Raw genomic sequence first — 18,987 nt, forward strand, 5'->3', positions numbered from 1 at the left:
GTTCTGCTATGGACATCCTCAACTGAAATGTATTGGCTACCTGGAGAAAATGCAATAGTTCACAACCGTCCATCAATACAAAGGTGTTAAATTATTAAAACCGATCCTCCAAAAGCAGATTTTGAATTAGCAACAATTCGCATTTTAACCCACATTCGCTGCCTCTATTAATCTTAAATCTATCGCCGTTTGCTTTTACACAATTAATGACCTCTGAAGACTGCCGTGGTCCTGATGTGTTCGACTTTGTGTCCCCCTCCCCTTATTTCCACGGGACGTGCTGTGGTCTGTATCATCGCCGAGAGCGAATTTAAGGGATTGGCCATCTCATTTGAGGAATCAGTCCAAGCTATGCTATCTTTTACAGCTTGGCCGTTGGTTTTTAAGATTTTTGTTCTGTGCCTTTCAGAACATTATATCTTTTAAAAGGTTTCCGGGGAGGTGGGGGGGGGGGGGTGAATTAATCGGAGTAACCTGCTTTCACATTGTTAACTTCGCTGCAATGGGATTATGAAGGCTAATAGACGCCCCTGTCTCTTTAAGAATACAATGTCCTGCTATGTAAATATAGTGGAGGAGGGGGGGAAGGGGGAGGGAGGGCCCGCCTCACGTGATCTCTGAGCTACAATTAGCTGGGGGAATTGGCAGAGTTAAAGCGGAGAAAAACACAGGCAGCTTTCTGGAACAAGTCACCGATTAAGATAGGAGACGGGTCAGTCCGTGTCAGAACCATCCGGAGCAAGTCCCTGCGCCGTCTTTCACACCGTACAGCCAGGCAACAACCTCCCCTGTACAATCCTTCTGGAAACTTGTTACAACAACAGCAACAAAAAAAAGCAGAATTGCATCTTCTCCTCCGGCGGCTGGATTCGATTTTGTAAGTATTTCGTCCACAGTGCTTCGCAAGCCAATGAATCCGCCGGCTGCAGTTTTTCTTCACCCCCCCCCCCCCCCCCCCCCCCCCCCCCCCCCCCCCCCCCCCCCACCCCCCCCCCCCCCCCCCCCCCCCCCCCCCCCCCCCCCCCCCCCCCCCCCCCCCCCCCCCCCCCCCCCCCCAGTCCTTATCTGGCAGGTTACCTTATCTCACAGATAGAGGATACATGTAAAGCCTTAACTAAAACGCTATTACTTTGGAGCAGCGCAGTTATCGATGCTGTTTTGTGATTTGTGTGATCACAGATAGTAGAAACTAAACGCCTGCTTCCAGAGTTTTATTGGGCGCCTCCAGTTAAAGGTACAGGCAGTCCCTGTGCTGCCTTCCTAGCCCAGCCCAAACACACACGCAAAAAAGAACCGGCTCCTTCACGTTTTCTGCCGGGCTCGCTTTCCGATGGGAGCGAGCTGTACCGGCAATTTGAGGAGGTTCGCTTCCTTTAACTTTATCCCGAGGAACACCGTGTAGACTGCCACTGAGATCATGCAAATCGCAGCCCCTGTCCACAACTTCATTTTGATCAAAACAGGAGTGGAAACTCGTATTGTCTTAAAATGCTGGGAATCAGGTAACTTAATTTCGTATGAAATTGCTACGAAGGTGTGCGGCCGAACGATTGTCCACTTCAGACAGGTTCCTATTCGATCTGTAGCCTCCACCACCCCACCCATCCCCCGCAAGTCAGTTTCAGGTCAGTTTCTACGCTGAAGTCTTTGGATTCAACAACATTTTATTTTGAAATCCCAAGAATCTTCCAACTTTTGCAATGAAGTGGGACGGCTGCATTAACGTTTATACAGTTGGCCTGAACTTTCTTCTTGAAATGCATCCGAGTGAATATGAGGGACCGCGCTGGGAAATTTCTGCTGGGTGATTTGTTAATTGATCCATTGTCTATTTCAGGTGAACTTCTTACCTAGGAAGGCGGATAGGCGCGATCCAAAGGTTCTCTTCCGTTGCCAACACTTTGATTGAATCACTTTGTTCATGAGGCCAGCGATGAACTGATACCGACCTGAAGAAAATTTGAGTATATTCCGAACTCCATCCCTTTCTGCCTTCCCTTCGTTTCTCGAGCCGTCAGGGCGTTACATCGATACGAAAATGTACCAGAGTCTGGCCCCGACCTATCCCCATGAAGCTTCCGGTAATTTCATGCATTCGTCAACGGCCTCACCTGTGTACGTGCCCACAACGCGAGTGCCCTCCATGCTGCCCAGTATACCCTATCTCCAAAACTGTGAAGCGGCTCATCAAAGTCATCACCTGAGCAACCACACAGGCTGGCCGCAACCAGGTACCGACAGCTCCGGATTCAACCCCAGCAGCCCTCATCCATCGACCACCTTCTCCTATTCTCACAGCCCCCCCATGAGCCACGGTGCCGGGAGGGATGCGGCCTACACCAGTCCCTTAGTCATCAGCGCCGGTGGCAGGGAACAATACGGCAATGCCCTGGTCCGCTCGGTGAATGGATCCTACTCCAGCCCCTATCCCACCTATGTGGGCCCAGACATGACTTCAACCTGGCCACCCGGGCCCTTCGAGAGCAGCATGATTCACAGTCTACAGGCCAGACAAGTCTCTATGTCTGGGAGGAGGTCCAGTCTGGGTAGGTAACTGACTTCTATTTTCAGATGCACCAAAAATGGGAAAAGTGCGAAATGGCCCAGTCCGGTCCAAACGCTGCCTAACGCTAGGACATCAATACTGGACCGAATTAGCAAATTAGCTTCTAAACCCCCGAATGTGAATTCACTTTTGGGGAACTGTGTGCACCTTCCGAAACCAAGTTATGACTTGGTTTGGCCACTTCAGCCGAAGCTCACTGACAGCAAAGGTGTGATCAGAATTCGTGTTTCAGTCAAAGGCTCTGATGATGATGATAAATACAGAGAGCGGTGTAGAGCTCCAGCAGCCAGCGTGACCTCAGGGGCATCGCTGTACGTTAATAGCTTGAAATTACATTCAGCAATTGATTTATCATACCCCTGGACTGCCAAAAATGGGCCACCTTTTCACCGGCTCTGGGCCGACTGTAGCCCCAGTCGCTTGATGCCGAGGAGCAATCGCTTCCACTCCGCATCATTCATCCCAAACTCTTGCCCACTGAGGTGTTATTGGGCAATAGTGCAACTACTTTCAACTAATAACTTCAGTTCAGACAATCAGTTCGTGACGGCTTGAAAATAATGTTCCACATTCTCTAAATCCGTGTCTACCTAATTTGTTTCGTCAGCAAAACATAAAGATACACATTGGAACTAAGAATGCCTTCCCTAAAACCTGTATTTACCCCGGTTTGTTACGGTCTGCTAAAATAGATAAGACAGGAAGAAAGAAAATCAAGCTTATTCTGTACTAATCCTCTGTATTGATAACATAATTTCCGGGTTCGTTTTGCTCAAATATAGTTGCACCATTTGGACAACTCAGGAGCGGTGTCTCCAATGTCATCTACAAACAACCAAATTAATCAATTTACCATATTAATATTAATGTCATGAGTATTGACGAGACAACCCTTACAGATAACTGTCTCTGACCAGCCAATACTTGAAAGAGAATGTTACTTTTTGATAAAATGAGATACAGTGAACCAGACATTAACTCCCAACCCTTTCAATTGGATTGAATTTTACGACAGGACAGGGAATAATTTTCACCGTCGCTGGTCTCATTGATACTTTCAGTTTCTGTAAATTTCACTGTGATCTTTCTGAAATATATAGCATCTTTGAATCCTTTCTGCAGCTAATTTCTCTGTCTCTTGGGTCCAGTGTTGCTTCGCACGGTTTACTGTGCATCCCAAGTAAGGGGCTAACGAGTTCTGCTTCTTCCCAGAGGGAAATGTGTATATTTACGCTTCTAGCTTTTGAGTATTCCCGGGGGGGGGGGGGGGGGCAACCGAGTTCCAGTTTAACTTTGTAGCAGTTAAATAAAAGCCCCTTTTAGACCTTTCTACTTTATTCTTAGTCGATCATTTGTTTAGAGCTAGTAATGTATGAATTAATCAAGAGATTGCGAGGACGATACGAAAAAGCCACGCCCATTTTATTCCTAGATTCAGCATTAAAAACACTGTAGCTTAGTGGGGAAACGCATATTCAATTCCACCCTGTTACATTTAATATCTGTGATTGATATTGAAATAAACTTACAGCATCTACCCTGAAGTCGGATTAATATTTAGGGACGACATGTGTCGATTATCTTTCCGGAGCTGTGTTTATAACAGGAGGATTTAAAGCATATATTTTTATATTCGGCGCCTGGAAAGGAATGTAGGTTATCATTGAAGTCCGGACGGGTCCCTGTCATAAGCATATTAAAAATAATACTGCCCCTTTTTATCAGCGTTCCAGACAGGAATGTAAAGCAGTGCTGGAATAATAAACATCGATTTGACTGGTTGGTTCCATACCTGTTTTACTCAACCTCAACAAATATTCAATTTAGAACATTTAAGGCTGTAATTTATCTTACTGGCCAATAACATTGAACAATGGCGATTCCCTGAAGCTGGACTCTTTTGAGCCATTTTCTAACCCTGAACAAGGTTTGAGGATGTTTAAAGTAACATTCGAAGTTTATGGCTTGTGAGCCTATTAAGCACTTTACTGGATCACATTAGCTCAGGGCAGACTCCTTCAAAAGTCGAGAAGTGCTCTGGCCCTCATCTCCAAAACAATCTACAGATACAACCCCTTATTTACTACAGATAAAGAGAGAGAGAGACAGTGAAATTTGATCAACCATTCCAAGTATCAAACACACTTCATTACTCGCTAATACCCAGCGTCAGCTTTGAAGCGTCATAGATTAGAATTAATGGAAGAGTTTGCCCCGAGTGTGTCGTGGTAATTTTGACAGTCTATGGGAAAAATGCATCTATATTGAATTAATATATCAGGTTATTCCATATTAACTCAATTAAACGATAAACGGGCACTGTGATACGTTTTCTCTATCAATATTTTGCATTTAGTGCAATGATTCAGATCTTCAGATTGAGAGACTGAGGTGTTTTTGATTTAAGCACGTTGACGTGAATATGGCGTTCCGCACCATCAGCAAGTTCAAAACATAATTTACGTTTAGCAATTATACTGTCAAATTCTTCTCGATCTGGGTTCAGACTTCTGAAGATTCCACTCATAGTCATGCTCTGATACTTCATAGAAAACCTCGAGCTATTCGTTCAATACTAATTCGGATCTCAACACTTGCAGATCTTGCTTCTCAGGATTTAGATTTCCTGCCCGCATGAGAAGTATCACTTTTTAATTTGTGCTGATATCATTCACACGCACACACACATATATATATATATATATAAAAACCACAGTGAACCCTTAATTTCTGTGCAGTCATTTTTGCAATCAATTTGATGCCATCTTTGCTTCCTGCTGAAGCAGCCCTGTTAGGTGGTGGTGGGGGTGGGCGGGTCATTCGTTGTTTGATTTGATCCACAAGCCGTTCTCGTTCTTTTTAGTTCCAAAAAGTTTTGGCAACCGAGAGTGAAAAAAGCACAACTTTTCTTTAAATCGCCTTCACATAGGGGCCTTGTTTACTGCACGTTTTGACATCTGCGGGAATAAATCCAGAATGTTGACCTGCTTACCGTCCACAGGCTGTCATTTGTCACCCGTGTGGAATAGGTGTGATTGATAAATCGAGCAGTGGATCACAGAGCATTCTGTAACACAAATGAGCATTCCATCAGTCTTGTGAACCAGTCTCCGAGTCGCCACCAGTCAACATCCAAAAACACTTTGATGAAAAACGGGACAGTTTGGCAAAGCATTAGGATTTCTATCACCAGCCCTACTCCAGAGAAATACCTACAAGTAAAACTGTTTTCTCCTCCTGCGAAATTATTTGTGCCTTCCACTAAAAATAAAAAGTAACTTTACAGTTCAGGGGAAACAATGGCACGTTTTGGGTGCCGTTTTCTTTCGTGGCACGAACATTCGGTTCCACGCAACCAAAATAATCACTAAGTTTGTCAGACAGAAATGTTTAAACCACGCCATATACCCAGATATTTACAGTGCTGACATTAGATAGATATCTTGGTCACAGTGAATTGCACACTGTTACTACTGCCCCACGTATCATTTAAAACATTTGCAAGGAGGTTTGAGTATCTATTCGGGAAACAAAATACTGAATTTCAGAGATTACTATCGTCCTTGCTGTATTTTGGAAGGGAATTTGCAGACTGCTCTTTGTGCCAAACGCTCGTCTTTATTTTTCGCAGACAAGGCAGTAAAAAACAAAACTTGTCTTTGCTCTGCCTAATAAACATTTTCGGAAAATGTCCAGACTGCCTCGTTGCTCTTTTTATTCTAGAAAGGTGCATTTCTTGCACCAATCCATTTTATTGTTGGACCGCACAAAAATGTCTGGAAGATGCCGTTGTCGAGTGACAACTCCTTTGGAATGAAGAAATAAGATTGAAATAATAGAACACTCACAACTTGCCAATGACTGACCCCCCCCCCCCCCCCCCCCCCCCTACAGCCCCTCAAAGAGTGACTCTTCCTCATAAGAGTGTCCATCGATTGAAAACACTAAACGACAATAAACCCTCCCACACAACCATCTCGAATTTAACGCATATTCTTTTATATGTAAGAAGATATATTATTTCTAATCCACTCCCCGCCCCCCCCCCCCCTCCAAATGACCCCAGGCACAACTATTTGCGAATGACAATCCAGAGGATTATAAATATAAGGCCAAACGTAGCCAGAGATAAAGATGTATTTCAGGAAATGTGCAACTTTTGTTCTGACCAGAGGCGTCACATTCGAGAGACATCTTATTTTGTAAAAATAAAATAACAATCATTAGTGGAACAGAAATATCTTCGGCCACAGTGGGGACCGAGGGTTTGTACTTGTGTGTGTGTGGGGGGGAGACTTGGCAATAACCAAAAACTGTAGTTAGGGGGTCCCATGAACATGAAAATGGTCTTCCTTTCAATGTTTGGGGAATGGCTCTCCGCTGTTTCAACTGTGAAGTGAATGTAAGATAACATAGTCCATGGCCAAGCAAGGTAATAAATTAGATAATTTATTAGAGTGAAAACTATTTTTTTCGAACCCTTTTTAACAGGATGCATTTTTCCCGACAGTCACAAATCTCTGTATTATGCAAACCAGATGTTACTGATTTTCCCTTTCGTCTTCTCCCCCATCCTTTTTCTTTATAAAATAGAGATGTTGGAAGATTTCCCCGAGGGCCGGGAGTGTGTGAATTGTGGGTCCATGTCTACTCCACTCTGGAGACGGGATGGGACGGGCCATTATCTGTGCAACGCGTGCGGACTGTATCATAAAATGAACGGGATGAACCGACCGCTCATTAAACCACAAAGGAGATTGGTAAGCAGCCTGGTGGAGCGTTGACTCAGCGAGAAATATTCCTAACAGCGCAGGACCTCTCCCAAAGCGCTGCTCCCTTTATCCCTCATTTTAAAGAAAAATAAGAACGCTGTTTTGCGAGGTTGAAGTAACTCAGGGCGGCCTTTTCCAAATCGCCTCTTTCTCCATCCATATAAGGAAAATTTGAGCAACACTGAAAGTGTCTTGTCCCCCTTTGCATTCCCCTCATGATTTCAACGGATCATCTTTCCGTTTAAAGGCGTGTGACTTTTCCCCTCCCTTTTCACTGCGATGCTTTATTTCCTGGTGGTCTGGATTGTAAATCAGGCCTTCATTGATTTTGGATGTGGAATCTGACAAGAAATTGACAGTTGATGATTGGGTTGGGATGGTGACTAAATGTTCCATCGCTTGGCAACCAAAGGCAGGACAACCTTATTTATTTCTCTTCTAGATTAAATGTTGTATACGCCAAAGAATATATTCAACTTTCTGCCTTCAATCGTCAGCTCATGTAGAGAATGGGCTGCAAAACAAACTCATAATTTTTATGTTTTAAATAGCAACACTACATCACAATGTTGGGGGTCAACAACTTCCTTGACAAGGTCAGAGTTGTGAAGAGGCGCCCTTCAGAGGCCCATTCCCCATTCTGAATAAACTACTTAGGCCTTGACGATATAAATTATTTTAGCCTTGTGCCTTTCAATAAGAAAAAGAGGAACCTTGATCTTTTATCTCAGTACGAAAACAACACACGCAGATGGGATAAGGGTCATTTCTCTTGCACAACTTATTTTAGCTTGCATCCTACTCAAATAATTTTACATAGAATTTACAGTGCAGAAGGAGGCCATTCAGCCCATTGAGTCTGCACCGGCCCTTGTAAAGAGCACCCTACATAAGCCCACACCTACATCATATCCCCGTAACCCAGTAACCCCACCTAACCTTTTCTTTTGTTTGGACACTAAGGGCAATTTAGCATGGCCAGTCCACCTAACCTGCACATCTTTGGACTGTGGGAGGAAACCGGAGCACCCGGAGGAAACCCAAGCAGACATGGAGAGAACGTGCAGACTCCGCACAGACAGTGACCCAAGCCGGGAATCGAACCTGGGACCCTGGAGCTGTGAAGCAACAGTGCTAACCACTGTGCTACCGTGCCGCATGGTAATTTATACCATGCAAATTCAAATTTAACATTCCTACAAATTGGGAGGTTTCTTTCTCAAAGTGGAATACAAGACAGTGACGCGATGAGGAAAATAGAGTGAAATACTTTCTTTATGACAAAATCATTAGATATGTATATATCTGTGTGTGTAACATATACTGTCATGCGCATAGTATATATATTGTACTGTCACGCACTTAGTAACACAAAATGGTACTGACAGTAGGGGACAGATCACCGATATGAAATGTTAAATTACAGCATTTGTGCCATCATAAAAAATAATTATCATTTGTTCTGTACATTGCAGCAATGGTGTGCCGTGAAGAAATATAATAAATGTGTAGATCATAATAAATAATAAATACAGCTGACTTTTGTGATATTATTGATGGCTTCTTCAAATATCTTGTTTCACAGTCATCATCCAGACGTGCTGGTTTGTGCTGCACTAACTGTAACACCTCTACTACGACCCTTTGGAGAAGGAATGCTGAAGGGGAGCCAGTGTGCAATGCATGTGGACTCTATATGAAACTTCATGGGGTAATAGTTCTTTACTTTTGGAATTATACTTATTACTTAATGGACCTGATGCAACATGATGCTGTGAACTGTCTTCTGTGTAACCACCTCTGCTCAAGGCTCTTCATTGCCCGAGCCATTATTTTAAATTCAAATAGTTAAAGCTTGTTAATTAGAAGTAGTGATGTCTGTCAAACCATTTTCTCCTCTTCACTCAATCGCAGGTGAGAAAAAAGATTTTGAGAACGCATTTATCAGATTAATTCCGCTTACATGTAATTACAAGTTGGCAAGCTGCATCCGGAGCAGTTTCATTCCAATTTTGAAATTTTCCCTCACAATAGTATTACATTGAATATACTGCACAGGGACAGGCTATTTGACTCAACAAGTCCATGCTGACTTTTATATCCCATTCCATCCCACCCTTCCTTCCTTTACCCCTGTCAGCATAATTCTCTATTCCCTTCTTTCTCATATGTTTATCTAATCTCCCCTTAAATATGCCTTTTATTTGGCTCAACTATGCCCTGGTGAAGTGAGTATTAAAATTTACCAGTTTCTAAGGAAAGAACTTCCTTCCCAATTCCATACTTGATTTCTTGGTGATGATTTTGTATTATCTTATATTGATGTCCTCCAATTTTGCTATTCCCCACATATGGAAATGCTCTCTGTTTACTGTATAAAAACTTGTAATACTTTATGAGAAAACCTCTATTAGTTCAGACCTTAGCCTACTCTTTTCTAAAGAAAATCCTGTTCATCCTTTACTTATGGGTATAACATTACATTTCTGAAAATATCCTTGTAAGTCATTCTTTTAGCACTAACTCCAGTACCTCTATTATCTTTTTTCTAACACAGTGATCAGAACTATATACAGCCCCCAAAACATGGTCGAACCAAGGTTCTATAATTGATTACCATAACTCTCCGAATAGGTGCCGGAATGTGGCGACTACGGGCTTTTCACAGTAACTTCATTTGAAGCCTACTCGTGACAATAAGCGATTTTCATTTTTCATTTTCACTTCCCTAGTTTTCAATTTGATTCCTCTAGATAAAATCTTAGTGTCCAATTTGCTTCTTTAATGTAACTAATATGGAAATTTTATGAAATATAAAATAGAATTCCATACTACACACCACCCTCAGAGTTTATTAATTTAATTTGGTTATGTGGCTGTTTAGTAAAATAATTTTGCTTTTTAGTTTTCAGTAGATTCATCCTGCTTTCAATCAATAAGTTGTTCACCAGTAGTCCTAAGTAAAGATGTAGGTTTTATGGAAATGTTAGCAGTGACAAGTCAAACCAACAAATGTAAGAGAGATTGCAAAATCATTTCAATGTGTATCGATGTTTACCTGTAGCGGTGACATATTTACAAAATGGTTATATTTTTCGATGATGAATGGTTTTCAACCCCACTTGGCAGGTTTTCATAAATTCATTTTCATTGAAATTTGGAAGAACACGTTTAATTTTTTTAAACATTTAGAGTACGCAATTATTTTTTCCAATTAAGACCGTGCCACCCCATGAATTAGCATGTTTCATAAGTTTAGATTTAAATCACTGAAAAGATAAACAAATATATCCAGGAAGTTACTATGCTCACTGGCTCGCATTGCAGACATGATTCGATGGCATTAATGCTAAAATATTTGGTTGGGTTGACCTGTGGCTGAAAGGTGGACAATAGTGGGTGTCAGAATAGAAAACAGTTGTCATGAATTCCAGCGTGGTTTCTAATTTCCATTAAATGTCATAGAATTACACTAAGTGACACTTGAATTTGTGGATGACACCAAACTGAATACAATGATGAAGCAACATAAGATAATATAAAGGGATCAGGACAGGTTCGATTTAAAGGCAGAGAGGTGGTATATGGGTGTTACATGGGGTTGGACTCTCTGGTCCCTCAGTTGCATGTTTCTTGGCAGCACGCTGTTCACTGGCTGTATGATTCTATGCTCCTGCCGCTTGTCAATGGGATTTCCCATTGAAGCCACCCAATGCCACTGGGAAAACCGAGTGCAGGATTGTGCTGCAGGCAGGAAAAATGAATTCCAGCCATGGAGTCCAACATGAATGTTAAGTAATGTGATCAGATGGAAGAGTCAAGATTATTTATTTTTTTAATTTAGAGTACCCAATTCATTTTTTCCAATTAAGGGGCAATTTAGCATGGTCAATCCACCTATCCCGCCCATCTTTGGGTTATGGGGGCAAAATCCACGCAAACATAGGGAGAATGTGCAAACTCCACATGGATAGTGACCCAGAGCCAGGATCGAACCTGGGACCTCAGCGCCATGAGGCACCAATGCTAACCGCTGCACCACTGTGCTGCCCGGGAAGAGGCAAGAATGTAGTAATCGTAGGAAAGACCATTTATATTGTAGGTGGACATGATGCAAGGAGTGCCTTTGCAGTTGCTGCATATTGATGCATTTGAAGGGATGTAAGATTTAGTTATAGCTGGAAGAACTGAGCACTAACTGTGTCCATTAACCATAGATGTTTATATCCAGAATCCAACATTTTCAGCACTGCAATATGCCTCAAATGTGAATGAACATATATTTTAAATTTCACACTTGTTGATTTTAAAGGCAATTAAAGTCACCAGTTCTATACTATATTGTCAGTGTGTTGACAGTGGCATTAATATGCATGAAAATCCTGGCATCTTCAGATCACAAAAGCCAACGATCCAGGAGTGAGTCTACTCCACTGAAACTAAAGGATAACCACAACATGTTTTGTTTTATTCTTGTTTCAATGTTGTACTTGGTGTAGTTTGCAAAGCAATATCCTACAATATGCTTTATATGGAGTTGGGAGTTACAGTGTTCGTATCCTGCAGGTACCACGCCCACTGGCCATGAAGAAAGAAAGCATCCAGACAAGAAAAAGAAAACCCAAGAATGTTACCAAATCCAAAGGTTCCTCAGGTATTCATGTTTCTACTTTCAGTAATTTTTCTGTGCTACCTCATCATATTTATCACCAGGAGAGAGGTGCAAAGTCCCAAAATAGGCTAGTGGTGCTGGACTGTAGGATGTGTGTATTGGGAAGGTATCGAGCCTTCTTGAGAAATATAAGGGATTGTAGCCAGACAATTGTGTCTTTGCAATGGCAGGTGTCTAATGTCGGTGTACCATGCACTGTGCCACTATAACTTTGCATGGTTCTCTCTTGATAGAATAAAACAGTACCACAATGGGTGGGATTTTTCATCCCCCACCCCCACCTCACCCCCTGTGGTGTATTTTCTGGTAGCAGAGGGAGCTTGCCAGTGGCTGGTGGTCGGATCATCTGTCCTGCCGATATCAACGGCATTACGTGCTGTTCACTGGCTGTGTCCCTCAGGTACCCACCTCACGGGTTGCCATTGACGGAACCCTTTCCCATGCATTTACAATTCAAATTTTAGAATAAGCAGTGTGCATGGGAAACACATTGACTTAGCAGCAGGGGAAGCTTCTCATTGGTGAAAGCCACCACCAGCTGATGATGCAGCAGGTACAGGTGGCCTATAAAAGAACCACCTGGTCAATTGGAAGGCTCTGCATCATTGCCACAACTTTACTGCCCAACCCTATTGCCACTAACCTAAGACTTGCAGGCACAAAGGTAGCACGTGTGTATTTCAAAGTTAAATTTCACTTGTAAATATTTTGCATTACATTGGTTTTATTTTTTTTATGTGTGCAGCATCCGTATTTGTTGAGATTAGCTTTCGCCAGGGTGCCAAATGCACTGACACCTATCATGGGTGACACTCATTGATGGTTACAAAGGATCTGGAGATATTGCCTTTGCTGAGGAAGAAAAAAATGTTCACTCTTTATTAAATGTTCATGTTAGTGTCCAGTGTTGTACTCGCCACACTGTGGGACATGGTTGAACTTGCAGGCTCAGATGACACTCCCTTCTATGTGTTATAAGCGACACTGTCCGCAATCCCTCTCTGCAGGGATGATTGAAATGTTGTAGGTGAGCTCATAGCCCTGTAAGGACTTTGCCACCCAACACCCTAAGATGGACACTAAGATCTGACACTGCCTTTAGGCCCCTAATTTTCTTACCTTGGCTGACTGTTCCCACTATCCTGAACACACCCAGGATGTCAGACCCTTCCCACATCACTTCTCTATTCCTGCCCTCCCCCGCAATCTCTTTTACTCTTCAATGTCTCTGACCCCACTCCACACACCCCTCAGCACAGCCTCCATGCAAGCTGCCATTCTCCTGCTCCCTCCATTGCGCCATAGAGTTCAACCATGAACACCACTTCTCCCCGTGTCTGCGTGGGTTTCGCCCCCACAACCCAAAGATGTGCAGGGTAGGTGAATTGAACATGCTAAATTGCCCCTTAATTGGAAAGAATGAATTGGATATTCTAAATCTTAAAAAAAATGAACACCACAAGGACGGCACATGGCGCAGTGGTTAGCACTGGGATTATGCCACTGAGGTCCCCGGTTCGAATCCCTGCCCTGGGTCACTGTCCGTGTAGAGTTTGCACATTCTCCCCGTATCTGTATGGGTTTCACCCCCACAACCCAAAGATGAGCTGGTTAGGTGGATTGGCTATGCTAAATTGCCCCTTAATTGGAAAAGAAATAATTGGGTACTCTTAAAAAAAAAAGCAATATACACCACTGACCTAATGTACAACTGCACAAAACCAACTGCTGCAGGCCATCTCTTAAAAAAAACAGGAATCAGATACCATGATATTCTGCTGCATCATTGCCTTTACCCCGAAGGTGGGACTTTATTAAAAACTCTTTCATGCAAATGAGTTATATAGTCTTCGGCAAGTGACCACTCAGAAGCGATGAGTGGAAAAGTTTCAATTTATTCTCCTTACAATTTACACCTCCTACTCCCCGAAGGGTCTCCCATGCCCAGCCCACACTCGGCCGGGGTGTTTATGTCCTAGCAGTCCTAGGAAAGGGCGGTGGTGGGGGGGAGGTTGGGGGGTTGGGGGGGGGGAAGGTTGGGGTTGGGGTGGGGGGGGGGAAGGGGGGGGGAGGGGTGGTGGTAAGCCCTGCCTCACTCATCTGGGTAAATCATACTCAGGTGAGACCACAGGGACTCAGATTGCAGATCCCTGGGCCCCCTGTAGGGTTATAACACGAGTATTGCATGCAAATATATATTGCAAATATGAACATGCTACAGGCCTGTGTGAGGGTCGGGACATTGCAAACACATCATTTTTATCTCTCCATCTCAACTTGCCATCGGGAAATCGAGATTTTGCATCCTGCCTAATTAAGTCATGTCATGTTGCTCGATTGTGTAGACTTCATAAATACCCCTCCATAGTTATATTGTTGCACATTACCTGAAGTAAATTTTGAACAGGTGGATATGTTTAGGCAGGTGAATCTCTCGCCCCTGTTGGTGGACATCAGTAAAGTGTTTTTTCTTGCTTGAGGTGACAAGATTTTTTAATACTGTGGCAGCTAATCACTATGTCCAATGAGTTTGGAAATCTCACTAACATTATGATAGTGCCAAGATGGTCATGTCACTGCTTCAGGGAACATTTTACTGTTAACTCTTTTAGCTGAATAAGTAAAGGTTATATATTTCGACTGAACAATTGTTGCATTGCCAGATTGATTTAATTGCCAGCAGGTTTGCACCTTGAATCAGCCAGTTAGGGGCGGCATGGTGGCACAGTGGTTAGCACTGCTGCCTCTCAGCATCGAGGACCCGGGTTCGATCCCGGCCCCGGGTCACTGTCCATGTGGAGTTTGCACATTCTCTCCATGCCTAAATTGCTAAATTGCCCTTTAATTGGAAAATAAGAATTGGGTACTCTAAATTAATATTTAAAAAACAGAATCAGCCAGTTGTGCATTTAAGCCCTACTTGAGAACGTACCTCATGCAAAGACTTCAGAGCAAGTACCAATAGGAGCCCTGAATTGTTGAAGTTACGCTCTTCCTGGGCACTATTTGAATAAGATTGTCGGATTCTGTTGGTGTCCTGACCAAGATTCCTGCTTCAGATGCCACCGAATTAATCATTCATCACATTTGCTGTTTATCGTTTCTTGCTGTATGCAAAACTGATTGCCTGTGTACTCTTCAAAACAAGCTCACTAAACAAAAACAGCTTTTCCACAGTGGATAGGAAACTTGGACACAGTGTAAAACAGACTGCCAATTCATAATCAGGCCATTTGGGATTACAGGCATTGACCAATTTAATCACTCAATAAATTTCTATTGAAGCTGCTGCAGCTCTTTCTAGATGAATTGAAATAATGGTCAGTATTTTACATGCCTCCCCATCTCAAAACATACCAGGGAGGGTGGAGAGTGCAGCTTGGCGAAGCCCACCTTTGCCCCAATTAAGGTGTTTACGTGGCCAATTGATGGCCTCTAAAGGGCCTTTTCCAGCCCAGACTGAATTTTTAGACTGACAGGCGAATGACAGATCAGGGGAGAAACAGAAAGATGACCAAATAAGGTGAGGGTGACGTGGGTGGCAGTTCCATCAAAAGTCTCCTTCTGACTGGGGGTACATTCAGCTCAAGGCCTAGAGATCTCCAGACCCCCCCCCCCCTTCCACTCGGCCTACCCCACTGGACCCCAAATTACCGCTTCACGGCACCCTCCTCTCTCCGGGAGCCCTACCAGTTACCATCACTCTGGCTTCCTGCACTTAGGACCAGGGACGTCGCTGCAGTACCTCTTGTGGCCACTGCAGAGCTGTGCGTGGAGGGGCTAGAGAACTGCCAGCCAATCAGATTATCCAGCAGCTCTCTTAAGGCAAGACTTTCACCCAAGTGAGAACGGAAGTCTCGCCTTCTGTTAATCAAAGCTCGTTAGAGCATAAAATGACAGCGGGCCTGTTGGAGTCCCCATTGGGGTACCCTGTTGGGATCGAGACCCATCATCCTAAATGTTCAGGCCAATATCTCAATAATAAAGTATGACTTAATTATCTCTAATATAGATCATACAGCTACTAAGCTGATTTAGCTCAGTTGGCTAGACAGCTGGTTTGTAATGCAGAGCAGCATGGGTTCATTCCTGTACTGGCTGAGGTTACTCATGAAGGCCCTACCTTCTCAACCTTGCCTGCGTGTGATGACTTATAGTCATATGGGACTATGGTGACTTTTGCTAATTATTATCAAATTTTGTTTTCTTCAAGGTACGACTTCAGGAACCAACTCTCCAACTTCTATGTCGAACTCTGAAAATGCATCAACTATCAAAACTGAATCTGATCTGGCCTCATCTCCATATGCAGGTCAAACAGTGCTGTCTGTTTCTCAGGTAAAGTAACAAGGCTTTTGTATTAAATGTAATCAAACATGTAACCTAAGGATATAGAGACATCAAGCAGGTACATTGATAATTTAGAAGTTGGAGTAAAATAAGCAATCACTGATTCTTCATACATAATTGGAAAAACCTTAATATCAGAATCAAATTTTTTTTCATTTATGGATTTAATGCAAATGAGAAAAACATATGAAAAGACGATTACAGAATAACACTTTTTTTATAGTTTGGAAAAAAAATTTAGAATGCCCAATTTTTTTTCCCAATTAAGGGGCGATTTAGCGTGGCCAATCCATCTACCCTGCACATCTTCAGGTTATGGGGGTGAGACCCACTCAGATACGAGGAGAATGTGCAAACTCCATACGGACAGTGACCCGGGGCCAGGACTGAATCCGAGCCCTCAGCGTTGTGAGGCAGCAGTGCGAACCACTGCGCCACCGTGCCACCCGCTTTCATAGTTGTATAACAAGCGGCACTCGCATTTCAAAATGCAAAGGACCCAAGCTAGTTGGAAAGGGATAAGTGTACAAATTATAAATTATTTCATGTATCACTACTGGAACCACTTTAACGATTCTTATTTCTGTAGGCTCCACCCACAGCTATGATAAGCCGAGAAGACTTGAACCGTGGCCCTTCACAGTTGAAATACCTACCTGAAGATTATTCTTATACCTCAACCACTGCGATCCCACAGACTGGAGTTAATGTTCCACTCAGACAAGACTCTTGGTGTGCCCTGGCACTGGCATAAAGTATGGTCTTACAATTTTTGGTCCAACCTTTCTACTTTATCATTGAGTGGACGACCCAGATACCCAAAGGAGTTGAAAGAAATAACTTGAACCCACATATTTGTTTTGCATATTTCTCATTGGTGAAAGGCTACAAAAACTCAGTTGTACAAGCAGCCCAGCAAAAACTCTTTGATTCTGGATCTGGGTACAAGCTTTATTTGTGAATCAGTAAATTTCAACATCCCTGGCAACAAGCGATCAAGTGAAACATATGCTGTTCATCTCAAACGTGAATGAAATCAAACCATTCTTTCAAAGTGACTTCTTGTGAACTACTTGTGAGTGCAATTAATTTCATTAGGTCAGCAGTAATGACTGATCTTGTAAGGCTGAATAACTTAATAATTTAAAGGGAAAGTGTGAACAGAAATTATTGTATGTTATGTTGAAATATTGGCTCCTTTGATGGACAAATATTTCACTTATGCTTTTGAGTATTTTAATGTTATTCTGTACTAAGAAAGTAGTCTGTTCTTTTTTTTTTGTTATAGAACTTTTAAAATATTTTGCCTTTTTAAAAACAGATGAATCAATTCATCTATAATCTATAAATATATATAAAAAAAAATCAAGGCTTCCAATCTCTACACAGGAATATACATAGATGGTTAATAGGAAGAAAGGATCGAACAGCATATGGCATGTATATTACACTGTGGAAAGGCTATTTTAACAATGCTAATGTTTTGCATATCCAAAATAATACACGAGCTGTCATTACCATTGAGACGCTGATGTAAAAAATGTTGTGAATAAAAATGTAACTTTGACGCAATCTTTAACAATTGTTCTCTAAGAGCTAAACTTTAAAGCAAACTAGATGACCAGGTGTTTACTGTTGATTCACAAACCTTTATGTTGAGGTGCAATGCAGAACTTGCTCTGTAAACGGTAGACAATATCTCGATTTGTACACAAGATACCTCAAAAAAAATTAAGATAGTTATTTTCCATTATTGATCATTTGCATTAAATATAACTTAAAATGTGATTCTTCCTTCATGCCTAATAGTTTATTCTGAGTATTTATTAGCCAATTGAAAATCGTAGAAACCAAAGTTGCCATTAAATGAATGGTGAATATTACAGAATCAGTTTTTGTAACTGGCGGAATTGATTCCCCAGCAATTTGCTAGAAATATTGAACTGTGGAAAGAACTCTATCAACTTAAAATGACATGATGGCATAGTATATGTGTTCTCTTGGGTTACAGGTGATGAATGATATGGCAAATGTATTTTTTAATTATGCAAAATATGGTGCCTAATTGCTACCACAATTCAATCATATGATAAACTGTAACTGCAAAGAACTAAAAAGAGATGATTAGTTTTAGAAAATGCATTAACTGATAAAGTGATTTGAACATCACAATATGAATTCTGTTATTGATCTTCAATTTACTGACTGTATCACACATTTTTATACATTTTATCTAAGTAGAGTATTGTGCACATTTCAAAAGTCTAATTAGTTTATGATTGATATGGACAAGGAAATGATTACTTTCAGTACTTTTGCTGTCAAATGTTTCATCCTTGTAAGGCTGACAATAAATACAGATCATTTACTGAAATCCAGAGTGTTATATCATGAACAATTATTTTTGCATTTACATGTTTTGCATAATTTTTCCATATGCTGGAGATAAATACATCTTAGGAATTAAAGGTCAACTAATTTTCCTCATGACTAAATATCTCTGAAATTGTTTGTATGTTAACAAGACTTCAATGTTTTAACAATTTACTGAAACAAATTAGAATTTTTTTTTTTTACATGTTCAACATTATTTGAGCTCTGAATAGAAACATCAGTTAAACGCATTG

General features: G+C 41.9%; 1 protein-coding gene across 2 annotated transcripts; it reads left to right on the forward strand.

Moving 5' to 3' along the window:
* The first annotated feature begins 672 nt into the window (after window positions 1-672).
* On the forward strand, window positions 673-18,734 carry gata5 (GATA binding protein 5). Of its 2 annotated transcripts, none has more exons than XM_038803510.1 (7): window positions 673-877; window positions 1,838-2,546; window positions 7,160-7,326; window positions 8,924-9,049; window positions 11,905-11,992; window positions 16,224-16,348; window positions 16,950-18,734. In XM_038803510.1, exons 2-7 carry the CDS (start codon window positions 2,039-2,041, stop codon window positions 17,112-17,114), a joined length of 1,179 nt encoding a protein of 392 aa, XP_038659438.1. In that variant the 5' UTR covers window positions 673-877; window positions 1,838-2,038; the 3' UTR covers window positions 17,115-18,734. The 2 variants fall into 2 exon arrangements, with proteins under 2 accessions (XP_038659438.1, XP_038659439.1); XM_038803511.1 differs by lacking the exon at window positions 673-877 and adding an exon at window positions 1,183-1,502.
* Window positions 18,735-18,987: the final 253 nt, after the last annotated feature.

Source organism: Scyliorhinus canicula, chromosome 7 (assembly GCF_902713615.1).
Source record: "Scyliorhinus canicula chromosome 7, sScyCan1.1, whole genome shotgun sequence".
Lineage (NCBI taxonomy): Eukaryota > Metazoa > Chordata > Chondrichthyes > Carcharhiniformes > Scyliorhinidae > Scyliorhinus > Scyliorhinus canicula.

Coding starts and splice junctions, on each gene's coding strand:
- gata5 (XM_038803510.1), top strand. CDS start 2,039: ATGTACCAGAGTCTGGCCCCGACCTATCCCCATGAAGCTTCCGGTAAT. Junction 9,050..11,904: donor TCTATATGAAACTTCATGGG/GTAATAGTTCTT, acceptor CGTATCCTGCAG/GTACCACGCCCACTGGCCAT. Junction 16,349..16,949: donor CAGTGCTGTCTGTTTCTCAG/GTAAAGTAACAA, acceptor TTATTTCTGTAG/GCTCCACCCACAGCTATGAT.